The sequence below is a fragment of the Eucyclogobius newberryi genome, unplaced genomic scaffold (assembly GCF_026437365.1).
Source record: "Eucyclogobius newberryi isolate DKJ021-1_F unplaced genomic scaffold, fEucNew1.0.hap1 SCAF_21, whole genome shotgun sequence".
Classification (NCBI taxonomy): Eukaryota; Metazoa; Chordata; class Actinopteri; order Gobiiformes; family Gobiidae; genus Eucyclogobius; species Eucyclogobius newberryi.
This window is the reverse complement of record NW_027315846.1, coordinates 12724-35000: the sequence shown is the minus strand read 5'-3', so window position 1 is coordinate 35000 and position 22277 is coordinate 12724. Positions and strand designations below refer to the sequence as shown.

The 22277-nt window shown below is 54.3% G+C and overlaps 1 protein-coding gene across 1 annotated transcript in view; it reads right to left on the bottom strand.

The window, feature by feature from the left end:
* npas3 (neuronal PAS domain protein 3) overlaps positions 1-11583 on the bottom strand; it is a 56162-nt gene extending 44579 nt beyond the window's left edge. The window contains exons 1-6 of the mRNA XM_072458237.1: positions 11565-11583; positions 10772-10822; positions 10620-10670; positions 10468-10518; positions 10354-10404; positions 10037-10252 (exon numbers count right to left, since the gene is read on the bottom strand). Coding sequence (XP_072314338.1) covers positions 10037-10252; positions 10354-10404; positions 10468-10518; positions 10620-10670; positions 10772-10822; positions 11565-11583 — 439 coding nt within the window. The remainder of the gene's footprint in view (positions 1-10036; positions 10253-10353; positions 10405-10467; positions 10519-10619; positions 10671-10771; positions 10823-11564) is intronic.
* Between the last annotated feature and the right edge of the window lie 10694 nt (positions 11584-22277).

Here is a 22277-nt window from a genome sequence, read left to right as displayed (position 1 = left end):
AGTACTTTTGAAATGAAATATTCCTAGTTACTTTTAGAAGGTGAACATCCTGGAGTTCTCTCTCTCCTCTTCACTCTTTCTCCATCTGTTACTCCCTCCTCCTCTTGCCCTCCTCCTCCTCTTGCCCTCCTCCTCCTCTTCTCTTCCACTCCTCTTCTCTTCCTCTCTCCCTCTTCTCCTTCTCAAATACATCTGTGCATGTTTCTTTCTCTTCTCCTCTACACCTTCCCCCCCTCCCCTCCCTCTCTCTCTCTCTCTCTCTCTCTCTCTCTCTCTCGTCCTCCGTCTGTGGCGTTTGTTCTTTTCTTTCACTTCAAGGACGTCGTTCCTCTAAAGCGCAGGACATTTGCATATTAATTCCTTCTTTGGCTTTTTCAGATTAGAGCTTGTCAACACGAATCAGCTCTGATCAAAACGGCTGTTCACCAGAGACCCCACCCCCCACCCCGCCCCCGGAGGAGGGAGGCGGGGCTAGTTAGGCCTGCTTTAAGCCTGGTTTAGTCCTGATTTAGTCCTGATTTAGACCTGGTTTAGTCCTGATTTAGACCTGGTTTAGTCCTGGTTTAGACCTGGTTTAGACCGGGTTTAGACCTGGTTTAGTCCTGGTTTAGACCTGGTTTAGACCGGGTTTAGACCTGGTTTAGTCCTGGTTTAGACCTGGTTTAGTCTCCCTCTCTCTCTCGTCTGTCTTCAGAGACTCTTTGTCCTCTGAAACATACATGAGTTTAATAACACGTTTGTCCTTCAATTGTCAAACAGGAGCGAAACCTCAGAGACAAGAGAGAGAAAAAAGAGAGAGAAGAACGAGACGAGGGAGAGAGAGAGAGAGCGACGCCCTTCGACGGCAGTATCAAAGTCTCATCTCAGAGTTTCTCTTAAAGACTCTAAAGACTCTATGTTCTGTTCTTCACATCTTTTAAAGCTCTGAAACTTGACACACATTTTATTTAATTTAAAACTTGATACAAATTAAATCATATCATCTTCTATTATTGTGCATTTTTAATCTGGACAAACACAAATACATGAAATATATTTAAGTGTGAAACAGAAGCTCCTCTTGTGACAGATGAAGAATGGGAAAGTGTGTCTGTCCCGGAGGCGGAGCTTCAAGTCACATGTGAAGAATGGGAAAGTGTGTCTGTCCAGGAGGCGGAGCTTCAAGTCACATGTGAAGAATGGGAAAGTGTGTCTGTCCAGGAGGCGGAGCTTCAAGTCACATGTGAAGAATGGGAAAGTGTGTCTGTCCAGGAGGCGGAGCTTCAAGTCACATGTGAAGAATGGGAAAGTGTGTCTGTCCAGGAGGCGGAGCTTCAAGTCACATGTGAAGAATGGGAAAGTGTGTCTGTCCAGGAGGCGGAGCTTCAAGTCACATGTGAAGAATGGGAAAGTGTGTCTGTCCAGGAGGCGGAGCTTCAAGTCACATGTGAAGAATGGGAAAGTGTGTCTGTCCAGGAGGCGGAGCTTCAAGTCACATGTGAAGAATGGGAAAGTGTGTCTGTCCAGGAGGCGGAGCTTCAAGTCACATGTGAAGAATGGGAAAGTGTGTCTGTCCCGGAGGCGGAGCTTAAAGTCACATGCGAAGAATGGGAAAGTGTGTCTGTCCAGGAGGCGGAGCTTAAAGTCACATGTTTGTTGTAAAAATGTGTCTCGTTTCTTCATAACTCGATGTAAAGTGTTGGAGAAACAGCTCAAACCTGGAGGCAAAACACTGTCTATATAACTATAGAACTATGAAGTATAGAACTATAGAACTATGAAGTATAGAACTATGAAGTATATAACTATGAAGTATAGAACTATAGAACCATAGAACTATGAACTCTAGAACTCTAGAACTATGAACTCTAGAACTCTGAACTATAAAACTATAGAACTATGAACTATGAATTCTAGAACTCTGAACTCTAGAACTATGAAGTATAGAACTCTGAACTATAGAACTATGAAGTATAGAACTCTGAACTCTAGAACTATGAAGTATAGAACTCTGAACTATAGAACTATGAAGTATAGAACTCTGAACTCTAGAACTATGAAGTATAGAACTCTGAACTATAGAACTATGAACTATAGAACTCTGAACTATAGAACTATGAACTCTAGAACTCTGAACTATAGAACTATGAACTCTAGAACTCTGAACTATAGAACTATGAACTCTAGAACTCTGAACTATAGAACTATAGAACTATAGAACTATGAACTCTAGAACTCTGAACTATAGAACTATGAACTCTAGAACTCTGAACTATAGAACTATGAACTCTAGAATTCTGAACTATAGAACTATAGAACTATAGAACTATGAACTCTATAACTCTAGAACTCTGAACTCTAGAACTCTAGAACTCTAGAACTCTAGAACTCTAGAACTATAGAATTCTGAACTCTAGAACTCTGAACTATAGAACTATGAACTCTGAACTATAGAACTATAGAACTATAGAACTATAGAACTCTGAACATCTGAGAGGGCATGTGACGCGGGCGGGAGGGCATCTGGATCAGGAGGATTACTGACGCTCTAACTTGGCCTGAAACGACGACTCAAAAGGCGTAAAAAGCAGAATTATCTCCGGACTGTTCTCCTCCGGATTCTCTCAAATCCGTTTCCCAGACGATCCTGAGACGACTTCAGCCTCGACTTGTGTCTCATCAAAGACGACGTCTCGTTTGATCCAAACCGTTCACTTTGAGCTTCTCACGCCAACGAGACGAGCGTAAGTCGCACTAAGACGAGGGAGACGGGGGAGACGAGGGGGAGACGAGGGAGGCGAGGGAGGCGAGGGAGGCGAGGGAGACGAGGGAGGCGAGGGGGAGATGAGGGGGAGACGAGGGAGACGAGGGAGGCGAGGGAGACGAGGGAGACGAGGGAGGCGAGGGAGACGAGGGAGACGAGGGAGGCGAGGGAGACGAGGGAGACGAGGGAGGCGAGGGAGGCGAGGGAGACGAGGGAGGCGAGGGAGACGAGGGAGGCGAGGGAGACGAGGGAGGCGAGGGAGACGAGGGGGAGATGAGGGGGAGATGAGGGGGAGACGAGGGAGACGAGGGAGGCGAGGGAGGCGAGGGAGGCGAGGGAGGCGAGGGAGGCGAGGGAGACGAGGGAGGCGAGGGAGACGAGGGAGGCGAGGGAGACGAGGGAGGCGAGGGAGACGAGGGGGAGACGAGGGGGAGACGAGGGAGGCGAGGGAGGCGAGGGAGGCGAGGGAGACGAGGGAGGCGAGGGGGAGATGAGGGGGAGACGAGGGAGACGAGGGAGGCGAGGGAGACGAGGGAGACGAGGGAGGCGAGGGAGACGAGGGAGACGAGGGAGGCGAGGGAGACGAGGGAGGCGAGGGAGACGAGGGAGGCGAGGGAGACGAGGGAGGCGAGGGAGACGAGGGGGAGATGAGGGGGAGATGAGGGGGAGACGAGGGAGACGAGGGAGGCGAGGGAGGCGAGGGAGGCGAGGGAGGCGAGGGAGGCGAGGGAGGCGAGGGAGACGAGGGAGGCGAGGGAGACGAGGGAGGCGAGGGAGACGAGGGAGGCGAGGGAGACGAGGGGGAGACGAGGGGAAGACGAGGGAGGCGAGGGAGGCGAGGGAGGCGAGGGAGACGAGGGAGGCGAGGGGGAGATGAGGGGGAGACGAGGGAGACGAGGGAGGCGAGGGAGACGAGGGAGACGAGGGAGGCGAGGGAGGCGAGGGAGACGAGGGAGACGAGGGAGGCGAGGGAGACGAGGGAGGCGAGGGAGACGAGGGAGACGAGGGAGGCGAGGGAGGCGAGGGAGACGAGGGAGGCGAGGGAGACGAGGGAGGCGAGGGAGACGAGGGAGGCGAGGGAGACGAGGGGGAGATGAGGGGGAGACGAGGGAGACGAGGGAGGCGAGGGAGGCGAGGGAGGCGAGGGAGACGAGGGAGGCGAGGGAGACGAGGGAGGCGAGGGAGACGAGGGAGGCGAGGGAGACGAGGGGGAGACGAGGGGGAGACGAGGGAGGCGAGGGAGGCGAGGGAGGCGAGGGAGACGAGGGAGGCGAGGGGGAGATGAGGGGGAGACGAGGGAGACGAGGGAGGCGAGGGAGACGAGGGAGACGAGGGAGGCGAGGGAGACGAGGGAGACGAGGGAGGCGAGGGAGACGAGGGAGACGAGGGAGGCGAGGGAGACGAGGGAGGCGAGGGAGACGAGGGAGGCGAGGGAGACGAGGGAGGCGAGGGAGACGAGGGAGGCGAGGGAGACGAGGGAGACGAGGGAGGCGAGGGAGACGAGGGAGGCGAGGGAGACGAGGGGGAGATGAGGGGGAGACGAGGGGGAGACGAGGGGGAGACGAGGGAGGCGAGGGAGGCGAGGGAGACGAGGGAGGCGAGGGGGAGATGAGGGGGAGACGAGGGAGACGAGGGAGACGAGGGAGGCGAGGGAGACGAGGGAGACGAGGGAGGCGAGGGAGACGAGGGAGACGAGGGAGGCGAGGGAGACGAGGGAGACGAGGGAGGCGAGGGAGGCGAGGGAGGCGAGGGAGACGAGGGAGGCGAGGGGGAGATGAGGGGGAGACGAGGGAGACGAGGGAGGCGAGGGAGACGAGGGAGACGAGGGAGGCGAGGGAGACGAGGGAGACGAGGGAGGCGAGGGAGACGAGGGAGACGAGGGAGGCGAGGGAGGCGAGGGAGACGAGGGAGGCGAGGGAGACGAGGGAGGCGAGGGAGACGAAGGAGGCGAGGGAGACGAGGGAGGCGAGGGAGACGAGGGGGAGATGAGGGGGAGATGAGGGGGAGACGAGGGAGACGAGGGAGGCGAGGGAGGCGAGGGAGGCGAGGGAGACGAGGGAGGCGAGGGAGACGAGGGAGGCGAGGGAGACGAGGGAGGCGAGGGAGACGAGGGGGAGACGAGGGGGAGACGAGGGAGGCGAGGGAGGCGAGGGAGGCGAGGGAGACGAGGGAGGCGAGGGGGAGATGAGGGGGAGACGAGGGAGACGAGGGAGGCGAGGGAGACGAGGGAGACGAGGGAGGCGAGGGAGACGAGGGAGACGAGGGAGGCGAGGGAGACGAGGGAGACGAGGGAGGCGAGGGAGGCGAGGGAGACGAGGGAGACGAGGGAGGCGAGGGAGACGAGGGAGGCGAGGGAGACGAGGGAGACGAGGGAGGCGAGGGAGGCGAGGGAGACGAGGGAGGCGAGGGAGACGAGGGAGGCGAGGGAGACGAGGGAGGCGAGGGAGACGAGGGGGAGATGAGGGGGAGATGAGGGGGAGACGAGGGAGACGAGGGAGGCGAGGGAGGCGAGGGAGGCGAGGGAGGCGAGGGAGGCGAGGGAGACGAGGGAGGCGAGGGAGACGAGGGAGGCGAGGGAGACGAGGGAGGCGAGGGAGACGAGGGGGAGACGAGGGGGAGACGAGGGAGGCGAGGGAGGCGAGGGAGGCGAGGGAGACGAGGGAGGCGAGGGGGAGATGAGGGGGAGACGAGGGAGACGAGGGAGGCGAGGGAGACGAGGGAGACGAGGGAGGCGAGGGAGACGAGGGAGACGAGGGAGGCGAGGGAGACGAGGGAGACGAGGGAGGCGAGGGAGGCGAGGGAGACGAGGGAGGCGAGGGAGACGAGGGAGGCGAGGGAGACGAGGGAGACGAGGGAGGCGAGGGAGACGAGGGAGGCGAGGGAGACGAGGGGGAGATGAGGGGGAGATGAGGGGGAGACGAGGGAGACGAGGGAGGCGAGGGAGGCGAGGGAGGCGAGGGAGACAAGGGAGACGAGGGAGGCGAGGGAGACGAGGGAGGCGAGGGAGACGAGGGAGACGAGGGAGGCGAGGGAGACGAGGGAGACGAGGGCGGCGAGGGAGACGAGGGGGAGACGAGGGAGGCGAGGGAGACGAGGGAGGCGAGGGAGACGAGGGGGAGATGAGGGGGAGATGAGGGGGAGACGAGGGAGACGAGGGAGGCGAGGGAGGCGAGGGAGGCGAGGGAGACGAGGGAGACGAGGGAGGCGAGGGAGACGAGGGAGGCGAGGGAGACGAGGGGGAGATGAGGGGGAGATGAGGGGGAGACGAGGGAGACGAGGGAGGCGAGGGAGGCGAGGGAGGCGAGGGAGGCGAGGGAGGCGAGGGAGACGAGGGGGAGATGAGGGGGAGATGAGGGGGAGACGAGGGAGGCGAGGGAGGCGAGGGAGGCGAGGGAGACGAGGGGGAGATGAGGGGGAGATGAGGGGGAGACGAGGGAGGCGAGGGAGGCGAGGGAGGCGAGGGAGACGAGGGGGAGATGAGGGGGAGATGAGGGGGAGACGAGGGAGGCGAGGGAGACGAGCTACGGTCGGAGCTCGGCACTTCCTGTGTCTGAGGAAGTAAAACGTGGCAGTGAAACACGTCATTCGATTGTTTCTGACGCCAACGACAGAAACAATCGACTGAATCGTCCGTTAGTCAAAACAGAGCTTTAAACGTCAACGGTTCAGGTGGTGCAGGGTTAGCAATAGCTTTAGCAATAGCTTTAGCAATAGCATTAGCATTAGCATTAGCAAGGAGTTACATAAACACATATTCAAGTCTGTATCAGTCGAACTTTGAATCACTTTCACCTGGAAAATAAGGATCATTTTTCAATCTTCAGTGATTTATTGTTTATTTTAGGTGTTATTTACGTCTTTATTATTTATTTATGAGTTTGAAGTAAAAAGAGTCACTTGTTTGTCCTAAAATGAGTCTAAAACTCTTTTCTCGTTTGCGGCGTGAAAGTGTCAAACGTTTTCCAGCTCCGGCTTTGACTCTGACGACTTTGAGCCGTAAACGATGTAATTATGAGAAATGTCTTCTATTATCGAGCGTTTGAGTCGCCGCAGAAACCAAACAGCTCTAAATGTGGATAAATAAAGCGTTCAGTGTTTTAATGAGGGAAATAAGGAGCAGTTTAAACGAGAGAAAACTAAAGATTAATATTCATTTAGTCTGAAACGTGCATTAATATGGATTAATCCAACACCTGCCCAAAGACCAGGACTAAACCAGGACTAAACCAGGTCTAAACCAGGTCTAAACCAGGACTAAACCAGGACTAAACCAGGTCTAAACCAGGTCTAAACCAGGACTAAACCAGGACTAAACCAGGTCTAAACCAGGACTAAACCAGGACTAAACCAGGACTAAACCAGGTCTAAACCAGGTCTAAACCAGCTCTAAACCAGGACTAAACCAGGTCTAAACCAGGACTAAACCAGGTCTAAACCAGGACTAAACCAGGTCTAAACCAGGACTAAACCAGGATAAACCAGGACTAAACCAGGACTAAACCAGGTCTAAATCAGGTCTAAACCAGCTCTAAACCAGGACTAAACCAGGTCTAAACCAGGACTAAACCAGGTCTAAACCAGGACTAAACCAGGTCTAAACCAGGTCTAAACCAGGTCTAAACCAGGTCTAAACCAGGACTAAACCAGGTCTAAACCAGGTCTAAACCAGGACTAAACCAGGACTAAACCAGGACTAAACCAGGTCTAAACCAGGTCTAAACCAGGTCTAAACCAGGACTAAACCAGGACTAAACCAGGATAAACCAGGACTAAACCAGGACTAAAACAGGTCTAAACCAGGTCTAAACCAGGACTAAACCAGGACTAAACCAGGACTAAACCAGGACTAAACCAGGTCTAAACCAGGTCTAAACAAGGTCTAAACCATGTCTAAACCAGGACTAAACTATATTCATATTTGTCCGTTGGTCTAGACCTGGGACTAGGTCCAGACCAGGATTCAAACTGGTTCAGTTGTTCTTCCTCGTTCTCTCTGTGTAAAGTACTTTTACTTTCAGAGCGATGTGGAGACAGAGAGACTCAAACGCAGAGGTTAAGTTTGATTCTAAAGTGAATAAAGTCACATTTTGACTGACACTTTAACGCAGCGCGAGCTCCGAGTGTTTGAACGCAGCGTGGAGCGTCACCATGACGACATCGCAAACTCTTTCAACAGGTTTCACTTCTGAGCCTGAAATGATGAAGGTTAAAGAGTCCAATCAGGAAAGAACGTGAAAGCTAAAGACGTAAAAGATTTAGTCCTGGTTTAGACCTGGTTTAGACCTGGTTTAGTCCTGGTTTAGTCCTGGTTTAGACCTGGTTTAGTCCTGGTTTATACCTGGTTTAGATGTGGTTTAGTCCTGGTTTAGTCCTGGTTTAGTCCTGGTTTAGACCTGGTTTAGTCCTGGTTTAGACCTGGTTTAGTCCTGGTTTAGACCTGGTTTAGACCTGGTTTAGACCTGGTTTAGTCCTGGTTTATACCTGGTTTAGTCCTGGTTTAGACCTGGTTTAGTCCTGGTTTAGACCTGGTTTAGTCCTGGTTTATACCTGGTTTAGTCCTGGTTTATACCTGGTTTAGACCTGGTTTAGTCCTGGTTTAGTCCTGGTTTAGTCCTGGTTTAGACCTGGTTTAGACCTGGTTTAGTCCTGGTTTAGACCTGGTTTAGACCTGGTTTAGTCCTGGTTTATACCTGGTTTAGTCCTGGTTTAGACCTGGTTTAGACCTGGTTTAGTCCTGGTTTAGACCTGGTTTAGTCCTGGTTTAGACCTGGTTTAGTCCTGGTTTAGACCTGGTTTAGACCTGGTTTAGACCTGGTTTATTTCTGGTTTAGTCCTGGTTTAGACCTGGTTTAGTCCTGGTTTAGACCTGGTTTAGGTCTGGTTTTGTTTCCTTCTCTGTGGGAGGTTTTTCTCTTTGACTTTGTGGATTGCGTCATGTTTTTTAAGATGAGACGAAGCGATTTCAAAACGATCAGATTCAAGGTCGAATCCGCCGCAGAGTTTAAACCACTCGAGTTATGAAAATGATTCTTAAAAATCAGATGAAAGTCCAGATCAATTTACAGCTGCGAAGTCAAGAGGACGAGAGCACAAAAGACTAAAGCAGGTCTAAAACAGGACTAAAGCAGGACTAAAGCAGGACTAAAGCAGGTCTAAAACAGGACTAAAGCAGGACTAAAGCAGGTCTAAACCAGGACTAAAGCAGGTCTAAAGCAGGACTAAAGCAGGTATAAACCAGGACTAAACCAGGTCTAAACCAGGACTAAACCAGGTCTAAAGCAGGACTAAAGCAGGTCTAAAGCAGGTCTAAAGCAGGACTAAACCAGGTATAAACCAGGACTAAAGCAGGTCTAAAGCAGGACTAAAGCAGGTCTAAAGCAGGTCTAAAGCAGGACTAAAGCAGGACTAAAGCAGGTCTAAAGCAGGACTAAAGCAGGTCTAAAGCAGGTCTAAAGCAGGACTAAACCAGGTATAAACCAGGACTAAAGCAGGTCTAAAGCAGGACTAAAGCAGGTCTAAAGCAGGTCTAAAGCAGGACTAAAGCAGGACTAAAGCAGGTCTAAAGCAGGACTAAAGCAGGTCTAAAGCAGGTCTAAAGCAGGACTAAAGCAGGTCTAAAGCAGGTCTAAAGCAGGTCTAAAGCAGGACTAAAGCAGGACTAAACCAGGACTGATCGGGGACTAAACCAGGACTAAACCAAACAGGTCTAATTACGGCGAGTCCGGGTGTTTGTCGCGTCCGTGACGAGGTCGACGTTAATTTGATGTAAAATATTGAAAAGTTCATTGGAAAATTAAACACAAGCCGAAGTCCGTCAGAGTCTGAGCAAACACTGCAGCTAATTACAAGTGGACCAGAGAGGGGGAGGAGGCAGGGGGAGGGGGGAGAGAAGAGGAAGAGGAAGAGGAGAAGAGGAAGAGGAGAAGAGGAAGGAGATAAGAGGAAGAGGAAGGAGAGAATAGGAAGAGGAGAAGAGGAAGAGGGGAAGGAGAGAAGAGGATGAGGAAGGAGAGGAAGAGGGGAAGGAGAGAAGAGGATGAGGAAGGAGAGGATGAGGTGAAGGAGAGAAGAGGATGAGGAAGGAGAGGAAGAGGGGATGAGGAAGGAGACAAGAGGAAGAGGAAGGAAAGAAGAGGAAGAGGAGAAGAAGAGGAGAAGAGGAAGAGGAGAAGAGGAAGGAGAGAAGAAGAAGAGGAGAAGAAGAAGAGGAGAAGAAGAAGAGGAGAAGAAGAGGAAGGATAGAAGAGGAAGAGGAGAAGAGGAAGGAGAGAAGAAGAGGAGAGGAAGCTGCACCTGGTTCTGGGGAGTCGGAGTGTGAGGAAGACGAGGCCGAAGAGGCGGCGTCGTCGTGGACACTCGTCTGAAGAGAAAGACCTCGACCCGGAGGAAGCTTCATCCCCAACTGCTCCGCCATCTCCACATGGTCTCCAGGGTGGATGTAGTCGAAGGAGCTGCTGCCCGTCAGCTCCACCTGCACAGGAAGAACAAGCACCAACACGTCAGCTCCACCTGCACAGGAAGAACAAGCACCAACACGTCAGCTCCACCTGCACAGTAAGAACAAGCACCAACACGTCAGCTCCACCTGCACAAGAAGAACAAGCACCAACACGTCAGCTCCACCTGCACAGGAAGAACAAGCACCAACACGTCAGCTCCACCTGCACAGGAAGAACAAGCACCAACACGTCAGCTCCACCTGCACAGGAAGAACAAGCACCAACACGTCAGCTCCACCTGCACAGGAAGAACAAGCACCAACACGTCAGCTCCACCTGCACAGGAAGAACAAGCACCAACACGTCAGCTCCACCTGCACAGGAAGAACAAGCACCAACACGTCAGCTCCACCTGCACAGGAAGAACAAGCACCAACACGTCAGCTCCACCTGCACAGGAAGAACAAGCACCAACACGTCAGCTCCACCTGCACAGGAAGAACAAGCACCAACACGTCAGCTCCACCTGCACAGGAAGAACAAGCACCAACACGTCAGCTCCACCTGCACAGGAAGAACAAGCACCAACATGTCAGCTCCACCTGCACAGGAAGAACAAGCACCAACATGTCAGCTCCACCTGCACAGGAAGAACAAGCACCTTAAACCGATGACCTTTATTTTGAAAGAGTGAAAAGAGAAGTGCTTCGGGCCCTGGCACTTCCTCTTCATTTAGTCCTTTTCACACATGTGTTTTGTGCCACTCTTTTCACCAAATTCACACTTATTCCTCATCAACTTTCAGCCAAACGCCACCGGCCAATCGTGCGCCTTGGATTCAGACAGAGAACCAATCAGAGAGCAGCAATCTTCTGCACCGCACGATGTTTACGCGTTTATTGTACGAGAACAATCACGAGTCACACATTTATTTAGATTCTCGGATCAATGTCGATGACGTCAGCAGGACGCAGGCCCCTCCCACAGGCTCCTCCCTCAGGCCCCTCCCTCAGGCCCCTCCCTCAGGCCCCTCCCTCAGGCCCCTCCCTCAGGCCCCTCCCACAGGCTCCTCCTCAGGCCCCTCCCACAGGCCCCTCCCTCAGGCCCCTCCCTCAGGCCTCTCCCTCAGGCTCCTCCCTCAGGCTCCTCCCTCAGGCCCCTCCCTCAGGCCCCTCCCTCAGGCCCCTCCCACAGGCTCCTCCCTCAGGCCCCTCCCACAGGCCCCTCCCTCAGGCCCCTCCCTCAGGCCTCTCCCTCAGGCTCCTCCCTCAGGCTCCTCCCTCAGGCCCCTCCCTCAGGCCTCTCCCTCAGGCCTCTCCCTCAGGCCTCTCCCTCAGGCCTCTCCCTCAGGCTCCTCCCTTAGGCTCCTCCCCCTTGCATACGTGCTTGCCGCTCAGCCATTCGACGCTCAGAGCGGCTGATGAACACTCAAGAGCGGGCCACGTCTTTGCAGCGTGTTTGTGAGGAAACGCTCAGGTCCGGAGCAGGTCTCTCACACCTCCTCCTTTTGCACCTCCTCCTTTTGCCACTTCTCCTTTTGCACCTCCTCTTTTTGCCCCTCCTCCTTTCGCACCTTCTCCTTTTGCACCTCCTCCTTTTGCACCTCCTCTTTTTGCCCCTCCTCCTTTCGCACCTTCTCCTTTTGCACCTTCTCCTTTTGCACCTCCTCCTTTTGCACCTCCTCTTTTTGCCCCTCCTCCTTTCGCACCTTCTCCTTTTGCACCTTCTCCTTTTGCACCTCCTCCTTTTGCACCTCCTCCTTTTGCACCTTCTCCTTTTGCACCTCCTCCTTTTGCACCACCTCCTTTCGCACCTTCTCCTTTTGCACCTCCTCCTTTTGCACCTCCTCTTTTTGCCCCTCCTCCTTTCGCACCTTCTCCTTTTGCCCCTTCTCCTTTTGCACCTTCTCCTTTTGCACCTCCTCCTTTTGCACCTTCTCCTTTTGCACCTCCTCCTTTTGCACCACCTCCTTTTGCACCTTCTCCTTTTGCACCTTCTCCTTTTGCACCTTTTGCACCTCCTCCTTTTGCACCTCCTCCTAATCCTGTCCCTAAACCGCCCTTTGTGACGCTAATGAAACCGTAATCTGCTCATTTCCGACATAAACGCTCCGTCGTCCGGCGCACAGAGCGTCATTAGCTGGGATTTGTTCCATTAATTGGGGATCAAACGAGGAAACGTGGGGCTTTTTCTCTGGAGACGCCGGACGAACCTGCGCGTCTCAAAGTTGGCGCGCGTGCACCCGCGTGTCGGGAGTGAAGGCGTGGCCGTTGAAGGCGCGGCCGCGGCGCGTTCAGGTGCGCGTGGTTGTTCTGGGCTTTTGTTCTACAGCTGTTTGCGGCTCCGCAGGGAACGTTCAGGGATTACACGCTTGTAATCCAGTTAATAACAAATCCCTTCAAGGCCTTTGGGGTCTCGCGGGGGAGCGGGGCGCGGCGCCGCACTGCATCATGGGACCTGGAGTTCTCTGGCGTTTCTAATTGGATCGAGCGGCGTTCGTTTCGCGCTCGGAGAAAACACCAAAGACTTAATCAATTAAAACTTGGTGGAAGTGTTTTACATAAAGCTAATTACAGAGAAGAGAGAGAGGGGGAGGGGGGAGGGAGAGAGGAGAGAGAGAGGGAGAGAGAGAGGAGAGAGAGGGAGATAGAGAGGAGAGAGAGAGGGAGAGAGAGAGGGAGAGAGAGAGGAGAGAGAGAGGGAGAGAGAGAGGAGAGAGAGAGGAGAGAAAGAGGGAGAGAGAGGGAGAGAGAGAGGAGAGAGAGAGGGAGAGAGAGAGGAGAGAGAGAGGGAGAGAGAGGAGGGGGAGAGAGAGGAGAGAGAGGAGAGAGAGAGGGAGAGAGAGGGAGAGAGAGAGGAGAGAGAGAGAGGAGGGGGAGAGAGAGAGAAGAGAGAGAGGGAGGGAGAGAGGAGAGAGAGAGGGAGAGAGAGGGAGAGAGAGAGGAGAGAGAGAGGGAGAGAGAGAGGAGAGAGAGAGGGAGAGAGAGAGGAGAGAGAGAGGAGAGAAAGAGGGAGAGAGAGGGAGAGAGAGAGGAGAGAGAGAGGGAGAGAGAGAGGAGAGAGAGAGGGAGAGAGAGGAGGGGGAGAGAGAGGAGAGAGAGGAGAGAGAGGGAGAGAGAGGGAGAGAGAGAGGAGAGAGAGAGAGGAGGGGGAGAGAGAGAGAAGAGAGAGAGGGAGAGAGAGGAGGGGGAGAGAGAGGAGAGAGAGGAGAGAGAGAGGGAGAGAGAGAGGAGGGGGAGAGGAGGGGGAGAGAGGAGGGAGAGAGGAGAGAGAGAGGGAGAGAGAGAGGAGAGAGAGAGGGAGAGAGAGGAGGGGGAGAGAGAGGAGAGAGAGAGGGAGAGAGAGAGGAGAGAGAGAGGGAGAGAGAGAGGAGGGGGAGAGAGAGAGAGAGAGGAGGGAGAGAGGAGAGAGAGAGGAGAGAGAGAGGGAGAGAGAGAGGAGAGAGAGAGGGAGAGAGAGAGGAGGGGGAGAGGAGGGGGAGAGAGGAGGGAGAGAGGAGAGAGAGAGGAGAGAGAGAGGGAGAGAGAGAGGAGAGAGAGAGGGAGAGAGAGAGGAGGGGGAGAGAGAGAGGAGAGAGAGAGGGAGAGAGAGAGGAGGGGGAGAGGAGGGAGAGAGGAGGGAGAGAGGAGAGAGAGAGGGAGAGAGAGAGGAGAGAGAGAGGGAGAGAGAGAGGAGGGGAGGAGAGAGGAGAGAGGAGAGAGAGAGGAGGAGGGAGAGAGAGGAGGGAGAGGAGGGGGAGAGAGAGAGAGAGAGGGAGAGAGGAGGGAGAGGAGGGGGAGAGAGGAGGGAGAGAGGAGGGGGGAGGAGGGAGAGAGGAGGGGGGGGGGAGAGAGAGAGGAGGGGGAGAGAGGAGGGAGAGAGGAGGGGGGAGGAGGAGAGGAGGGAGGGAGGGAAGGAGAGGAGGGGGAGAAATAAAGAAGACGGAAGGAAGAAGAACAGACAGAAAAGGGAGATTAGGAAACGGAGAGAGGGAAGGATGAGAAAGAAGGGGGATAAAAGCACTCTGGGAAATATCCAGTGTCGTCCCTGAAGTTGGACTGAGCGCGCTCAGTGCGGCTGTGAATGAGAAATGAAGTCTTTTGTTTGAGAGAGAGACGAAGAGAGAGAGGCCAGAGAGGTGTCCAGTGTCCTGTGTCCTATGTCCTGTGTCCAGTGTCCTGTGTCCTGTGTTCTATGTCTTGTGTCCAGTGTCCTGTGTTCTATGTCTTGTGTCCTTGTCCTATGTCCTATGTCCTGTGTCCAGTGTCTTGTGTCCTATGTCCTGTGTCCTGTGTCCTGTGTCCTGTGTCCTGTGTCCTGTGTCCTATGCCCTATGCCCTATGCCCTATGTCCTGTGTACCCTGGACACACCTCCCCCCGGGCACACCTCCCTCTGTGTTTAACAAGATAAATCGTGACCTTTTTCATGTTTTTAGGACCAGGACTAAACCTGGACTAAAACAGACTTTAACCTGGATTAAACCCTGAGCACATTTGGGACATATTACTTTCTCTGTTGTGTCTTTCCTTTGCAACATTGTGGGTTTTGGACCAGGACCAGGACATAGTCTTGGACCAGGACCAAATCCTGGGACGTAGTTTTGGAAGGACAAATCCAGTTTGATGTCAGACACTGTCTACAGACATAAGTCACAGACTAATGGAGGAGGAGGAGGAGGAGGAGGAGGAAGAGAAGGAGAAAGAGGAAGAGAAGGAGAAAGAGAAAAGGAGGAAGAGAAAGAGGAGGAGAAAGAGAAAGATAAAGAGATGGAGGAGGAGGAGGAGGGGGAGGAGGAGGAGGAAGAGGAGGAGGAAGGGGAGGAGGAGGAGGAGGAGGAGGAAGGGGAGGAGGAGGAAGGGGAGGAGGAGGAGGAGGAGGAGGAAGGGGAGGAGGAGGAAGGGGAGGAGGAGGAGGAGGAAGGGGAGGAGGAGGGGGAGGAAGGGGAGGAGGAGGAGGAAGGGGAGGAGGAGGAAGGGGAGGAGGAGGAGGAAGAGGAAGAAGAGGAGGAGGAGGGGAGGAGGGGAGGAGGAGGAAGAGGAAGGGGAGGAGGAGGAGGAAGGGGAGGAGGAGGAAGGGGAGGAGGAGGAGGAGAGGAAGAAGAGGAGGAGGGAGGGGGGAGAAAGGGGAGGAGGAGGAAGAGGAAGGGGAGGAGGAGGAGGAAGAGAAGGAGGAAGAGAAAGAGGAAGAGGAGGAGGAGGAAGAGGAGGAGGAAGAGGAGGGGGAGGAAGGGGAGGAGGAGGAGGAAGGGGAGGAGGAGGAGGAGGAAGGGGAGGAGGAGGAGGAAGAGAAGGAGGAAGAGGAGGAGGAGGAGGAAGAGGAGGAGGAAGAGGAGGAGGAGGAAGAGGAGGGGGAGGAAGGGGAGGAGGAGGAGGAGGAAGGGGAGGAGGAGGAGGAGGAAAGGGGAGGGAGGAGGAAGAGGAGGAGGAAGAAGAGGAGGAGGAAGAGGACGAGGAAGAGGAGGAAGGGGAGGAGGAGGAGGAAGAGAAGGAGGAAGAGAAGGAGGAAGAGAAGGAGGAGGAAGAGGAGGAGGAAGAGGAGGAGGAGAAAGAGGAAGGGGAGGAAGAAGGGGAAGAGGAGGAGAAGAAGGAGGAAGAGGAAGAGAAAGAGGAGGAGAAGGAGAAAGAGAAGGAGAAAGAGAAGAAGAAGGAAGTTGGAGTGAGCAGAGAGAGGAGGGGCGGGGTCACAGAGCAGGGGGTGGAGTCACAGAACAGAAGGCGGAGTCACAGGGGCGGGGTTACAGAACCAGGGGCGACCAATCAGAACAGTGGAGAAGGAAAGCAGCGCTTCAAACATGAGGAACTGTCAATCATAATCAGATCAGTTTAAAGTTCAAAGTTCAAAGTTTAAATGTAAATTCAAACAGTGAATGTAAAATGTAAAGTTTAAGTTTAAGTGAAAGACTCGATCATAAGTATTAGAAAAAAGAAAGAAAAGTAACAGAAGTGAATTCAGAGAAACTAATCACTTCTCTCTCTCCTCCCTCCTTCCTCTCTCCTCCCTCTCTCCTCTCTCCTCCCTCTCTCCTCCCTCTCTCCTCTCTCCTCTCCTTTCTCCTCCTCTCCTCCCTCCTTCCTCTCTCCTCTCTCTCTCCTCTCTCCTCCCTCTCTCCTCTCTCCTCCCTCTCTCTCCTCCCTCTCTCCTCTCTCCTCCCTCTCTCCTCTCTCCTCCCTCTCTCCTCCCTCTCTCCTCTCTCCTCCCTCTCTCCTCTCTCCTCTCTCCTCCCTCTCTCCTCTCTCCTCCCTCTCTCCTCTCTCCTCCCTCTCTCCTCTCTCTCTCCTCTCTCCTCCCTCTCTCCTCTCTCCTCCCTCTCTCTCCTCCCTCTTCCTCTCTCCTCCCTCTCTCCTCTCTCCTCCCTCTCTCTCTCTCTCTCCTCTCTTCCTCCCTCTCTCCTCTCTCCTCCCTCTCTCCTCTCTCTCTCCTCTCTCCTCCCTCTCTCCTCTCTCCTCCTCTCTCCTCTCTCCTCCCTCTCTCCTCTCTCCTCCCTCTCTCCTCCCTCTCTCTCTCTCCTCCCTCTCTCCTCTCTCCTCTCTCCTCCCTCTCTCCTCTCTCCTCCCTCTCTCCTCTCTCCTCCCTCTCTCCTCTCTCTCTCCTCTCTCCTCCCTCTCTCCTCTCTCCTCCCTCTCTCTCCTCCCTCTCTCCTCTCTCCTCCCTCTCTCCTCTCTCCTCCCTCTCTCCTCCCTCTCTCCTCTCTCCTCCCTCTCTCCTCTCTCCTCTCTCCTCCCTCTCTCCTCCCTCTCTCCTCCCTCTCTCCTCCCTCTCTCCTCTCTCCTCTCTCCTCCCTCTCTCCTCTCTCCTCCCTCTCTCCTCTCTCCTCCCTCTCTCCTCCCTCTCTCCTCTCTCCTCCCTCTCCTCCCTCTCTCTCTCCCTCTCTCCTCTCTCCTCCCTCTCTCCTCCCTCTCTCCTCTCTCCTCCCTCTCCTCCCTCTCTCTCCTCCCTCTCTCCTCTCTCCTCCCTCTCTCCTCCCTCTCTCCTCTCTCCTCTCTCCTCCCTCTCTCCTCTCTCCTCCCTCTCTTCTCTCCTCTTTTGTTTGTGTCTTCTTCAGACAGACTTAAAAGTGCAGTGCTTTATCGGTTGCCCGTGGAGACGAGGACGGCAGGAGACGAGGACGGCAGGAGATAAGACACAGTGTCAGTCTGTGGACACACTTCACTCTCTGTGTTTGGACTTTGTCTTATCTCACAATGTTTCCGCTCAAATTAACGCCGCTGAATATGAATTTGAGTTTGACAAAGACAAACGTTTAAGATTTAACCTTGTAACGTCGAGAGGGGACATGAGACGAGTCCTGCAGGGGCCCGAGCACGAGAGGGGACATGAGACAAGTCCTGCAGGGCCCCGAGCACGAGAGCGGACATGAGACGAGTCCTGCAGGGCCCGAGCACAAGAGGGGACATGAGACGAGTCCTGCAGGGGCCCGAGCACGAGAGGGGACATGAGACGAGTCCTGCAGAGCCCAGAGCACGAGAGGGGACATGAGACGAGTCCTGCAGAGCCCAGAGCACGAGAGGGGACATGAGACGAGTCCTGCAGGGCCCGAGCACGAGAGGGGACATGAGACGAGTCCTGCAGGGCCCAGAGCACGAGAGGGGACATGAGACGATTCCTGCAGAGCCCAGAGCACGAGAGGGGACATGAGACGAGTCCTGCAGAGCCCAGAGCACGAGAGGGGACATGAGACGAGTCCTGCAGAGCCCAGAGCACAAGAGGGGACATGAGACGAGTCCTGCAGAGCCCAGAGCACAAGAGGGGACATGAGACGAGTCCTGCAGGGGCCCGAGCACAAGAGGGGACATGAGACGAGTCCTGCAGAGCCCAGAGCACGAGAGGGGACATGAGACGAGTCCTGCAGGGGCCCGAGCACAAGAGGGGACATGAGACGAGTCCTGCAGAGCCCAGAGCACAAGAGGGGACATGAGACGAGTCCTGCAGGGGCCCGAGCACAAGAGGGGACATGAGACGAGTCCTGCAGAGCCCAGAGCACGAGAGGGGACATGAGACGAGTCCTGCAGAGCCCAGAGCACAAGAGGGGACATGAGACGAGTCCTGCAGAGCCCAGAGCACAAGAGGGGACATGAGACGAGTCCTGCAGGGGCCCGAGCACAAGAGGGGACATGAGACGAGTCCTGCAGAGCCCAGAGCACGAGAGGGGACATGAGACGAGTCCTGCAGGGGCCCGAGCACAAGAGGGGACATGAGACGAGTCCTGCAGAGCCCAGAGCACAAGAGGGGACATGAGACGAGTCCTGCAGGGGCCCGAGCACAAGAGGGGACATGAGACGAGTCCTGCAGAGCCCAGAGCACGAGAGGGGACATGAGACGAGTCCTGCAGAGCCCAGAGCACAAGAGGGGACATGAGACGAGTCCTGCAGAGCCCAGAGCACAAGAGGGGACATGAGACGAGTCCTGCAGGGGCCCGAGCACAAGAGGGGACATGAGACGAGTCCTGCAGAGCCCAGAGCACGAGAGGGGACATGAGACGAGTCCTGCAGGGGCCCGAGCACGAGAGGGGACATGAGACGAGTCCTGCAGGGCCCCGAGCACGAGAGGGGACATGAGACGAGTCCTGCAGAGCCCAGAGCACGAGAGGGGACATGAGACGAGTCCTGCAGGGGCCCGAGCACGAGAGGGGACATGAGACGAGTCCTGCAGGGGCCCGAGCACGAGAGGGGACATGAGACGAGTCCTGCAGAGCCCAGAGCACGAGAGGGGACATGAGACGAGTCCTGCAGGGGCCCGAGCACGAGAGGGGACATGAGACGAGTCCTGCAGGGGCCCGAGCACGAGAGGGGACATGAGACGAGTCCTGCAGGGCCCGAGCACGAGAAGGGACATGAGACGAGTCCTGCAGGGGCCCGAGCACGAGAGGGGACATGAGACGAGTCCTGCAGAGCCCAGAGCACGAGAGGGGACATGAGACGAGTCCTGCAGGGGCCCGAGCACGAGAGGGGACATGAGACGAGTCCTGCAGGGGCCCGAGCACGAGAGGGGACATGAGACGAGTCCTGCAGAGCCCAGAGCACGAGAGGGGACATGAGACGAGTCCTGCAGGGCCCCGAGCACGAGAGGGGACATGAGACGAGTCCTGCACGAGAGGGGACATGAGACGAGTCCTGCAGGGCCCCGAGCACGAGAGGGGACATGAGACGAGTCCAGCACGAGAGGGGACATGAGACGAGTCCTGCAGGGGCCCGAGCACGAGAGGGGACATGAGACGAGTCCTGCAGGGGCCCGAGCACGAGAGGGGACATGAGACGAGTCCTGCAGAGCCCAGAGCACGAGAGGGGACATGAGACGAGTTTTGCAGGGGCCCGAGCACGAGAGGGGACATGAGACGAGTCCTGCAGGGGCCCGAGCACGAGAGGGGACATGAGACGAGTCCTGCAGGGGCCCGAGCACGAGAGGGGACATGAGACGAGTCCTGCAGGGCCCCGAGCACGAGAGGGGACATGAGACGAGTCCTGCAGGGGCCCGAGCACGAGAGGGGACATGAGACGAGTCCTGCAGGGCCCCGAGCACGCTCATTAAAGGGGCACTGTGGAGGTGTCCTCCAAGGTGACGGACCTGGTTTAGACCTGGTTTAGTTCTGGTTTAGACCTGGTTTAGATCTGGTCTAGACCTGGTTTAGTCCTGGTTTAGACCTGGTTCAGACCTGGTTTAGACCTGGTTTAGTTCTGGTTTAGACCTGGTTTAGTTCTGGTTCAGACCTGGTTTAGTTCTGGTTCAGACCTGGTTTAGACCTGGTTTAGACCTGGTTTAGACCTGGTTTAGATCTGGTCTAGACCTGGTTTAGTCCTGGTTTAGACCTGGTTTAGACCTGGTTCAAACCTGGTTCAGACCTGGTTTAGACCTGGTTTAGACCTGGTTTAGACCTGGTTCAGACCTGGTTTAGACCTGGTTTAGACCTGGTTTAGACCTGGTTCAGACCTGGTTTAGACCTGGTTTAGACCTGGTTTAGACCTGGTTTAGACCTGGTTTAGTTCTGGTTCAGACCTGGTTTAGTCCTGGTTCAGACCTGGTTTAGTCCTGGTTCAGACCTGGTTTAGTTCTGGTTCAGACCTGGTTTAGACCTGGTTTAGTTCTGGTTTAGACCTGGTTTAGTTCTGGTTCAGACCTGGTTCAGACCTGGTTCAGACCTGGTTCAGACCTGGTTCAGACTCTTGTCCCTCGTTGGTCTGCTTTGGTCCACTTTGGCCCGGCTCGTGTGGATTATGTTCTCATCTCTGTCTCTGGCGCTGGGATTAACCCGCCCACATTACCCACGATGCACCTGAGCCCCGGGCCCAGACCTGGATTATGAGCCGGACCTTAACGAGTCCGGACGAGTCTTTTGGGTGTAAACGATGGATTTTCCGCTGCGTTTGGATCAGAGAGGATGAGATTATGACTCACACATTATGGATCTGCTCCTGCTAAAGCCGGTTCTAATCCTGGTCCAGAGCCGGTCCCCCAGGTCCAGGTCCAGGTCCGGACTTTGTCTTTTATTTAGAACAAAAGAACAACAAAAGCTCCAGAGCTTTTCAGGCTTTGGAAAATCTCGACTTTGTGATTTCACATTTGTGAGAATTAAGATAAAACAGGTAAAAACAAGAGAAAAGACCGTCGCCACGAGCATCGAAGAGCGAAGCAGGGGAAATGAGGTTACAAACAGTAGCTGCTGATGAATGTCAGAAAAAAAGGGAAAAAAAAGAAAGTGTCTTTGAGGATTATAATTAATATTTACATTCTTCTGATGAGAACAGTAAACGTCTTATTTTAGAAATAATGTCAGGACAATCAAAAAATAGCTTATTCCCTAATCCTAGTCCTGGTTTAGTCCTTGTTTAGTCCTGGTTTGGACTCTCTTTAGTCCTGCTTTAGTCCTGGTTTGGACTCTCTTTAGTCCTGCTTTAGTCCTGGTTTAGACTCTCTTTGGTCCTGGTTTAGGCCTGGTTTAGACTCTCTTTAGTCCTGGTTTAGACTCTCTGTAGTCCTGCTTTAGTCCTGGTTTAGACTCTCTGTAGTCCTGCTTTAGTCCTGGTTTAGACTCTCTTTAGTCCTGGTTTAAACTGTCTTTAGTCCTGCTTTATTCCTGGTTTGGACTCTCTTTAGTCCTGCTTTAGTCCTGGTTTGGACTCTCTTTAGTCCTGCTTTAGTACTGGTTTAGACTCTCTTTAGTCCTGCTTTAGTCCTGGTTTGGACTCTCTTTAGTCCTGCTTTAGTACTGGTTTAGACTCTCTTTAGTCCTGCTTTAGTCCTGGTTTGGACTCTCTTTAGTCCTGCTTTAGTCCTGGTTTGGACTCTCTTTAGTCCTGCTTTAGTCCTGGTTCAGACTATCTTTAGTCCTGGTTTAGACTCTCTGTAGTCCTGCTTTAGTCCTGGTTTAGACTCTCTTTAGTCCTGCTTTAGTCCTGGTTTAGACTCTCTTTAGTCCTGGTTTAGACTCTCTTTAGTCCTGCTCAAGTCCTGGTTAGGACTCTCTTTAGTCCTGGTTTAGACTCTCTTTAGTTCTGCTTTAGTCCTGGTTTAGACTCTCTTTAGTCCTGCTTTAGTCCTGGTTTAGACTCTCTTTAGTCCTGCTTTAGTCCTGGTTTAGACTCTCTTTAGTCCTGCTTTAGTCCTGGTTTAGACTCTCTTTAGTCCTGGTTTAGACTCTCTTTAGTCCTGGTTTAGACTCTCTTTAGTCCTGCTTTTTGTCCTGGTTTAGACTCTCTTTAGTCCTGCTTTAGGCCTGGTTTGGACTCTCTTTAGTCCTGCTTTAGTCCTGGTTTAGACTCTCTTTAGTCCTGCTTTAGTCCTGGTTTAGACTGTCTTTAGTCCTGCTTTAGTCCTGGTTTAGACTCTCTTTAGTCCTGCTTTAGTCCTGGTTTAGACTCTCTTTAGTCCTGCTTTAGTCCTGGTTTAGACTCTCTTTAGTCCTGGTTTAGACTCTCTTTAGTCCTGCTATAGTCCTGGTTTGGACTGTCTTTAGTCCTGCTTTAGTCCTGGTTTAGACTCTCTTTAGTCCTGCTTTAGTCCTGGTTTAGACTTTCTTTAGTCCTGCTTTAGTCCTGGTTTAGACTGTCTTTAGTCCTGCTTTAGTCCTGGTTTAGACTCTCTTTAGTCCTGCGTTAGTCCTGGTTTAGACTCTCTTTAGTCC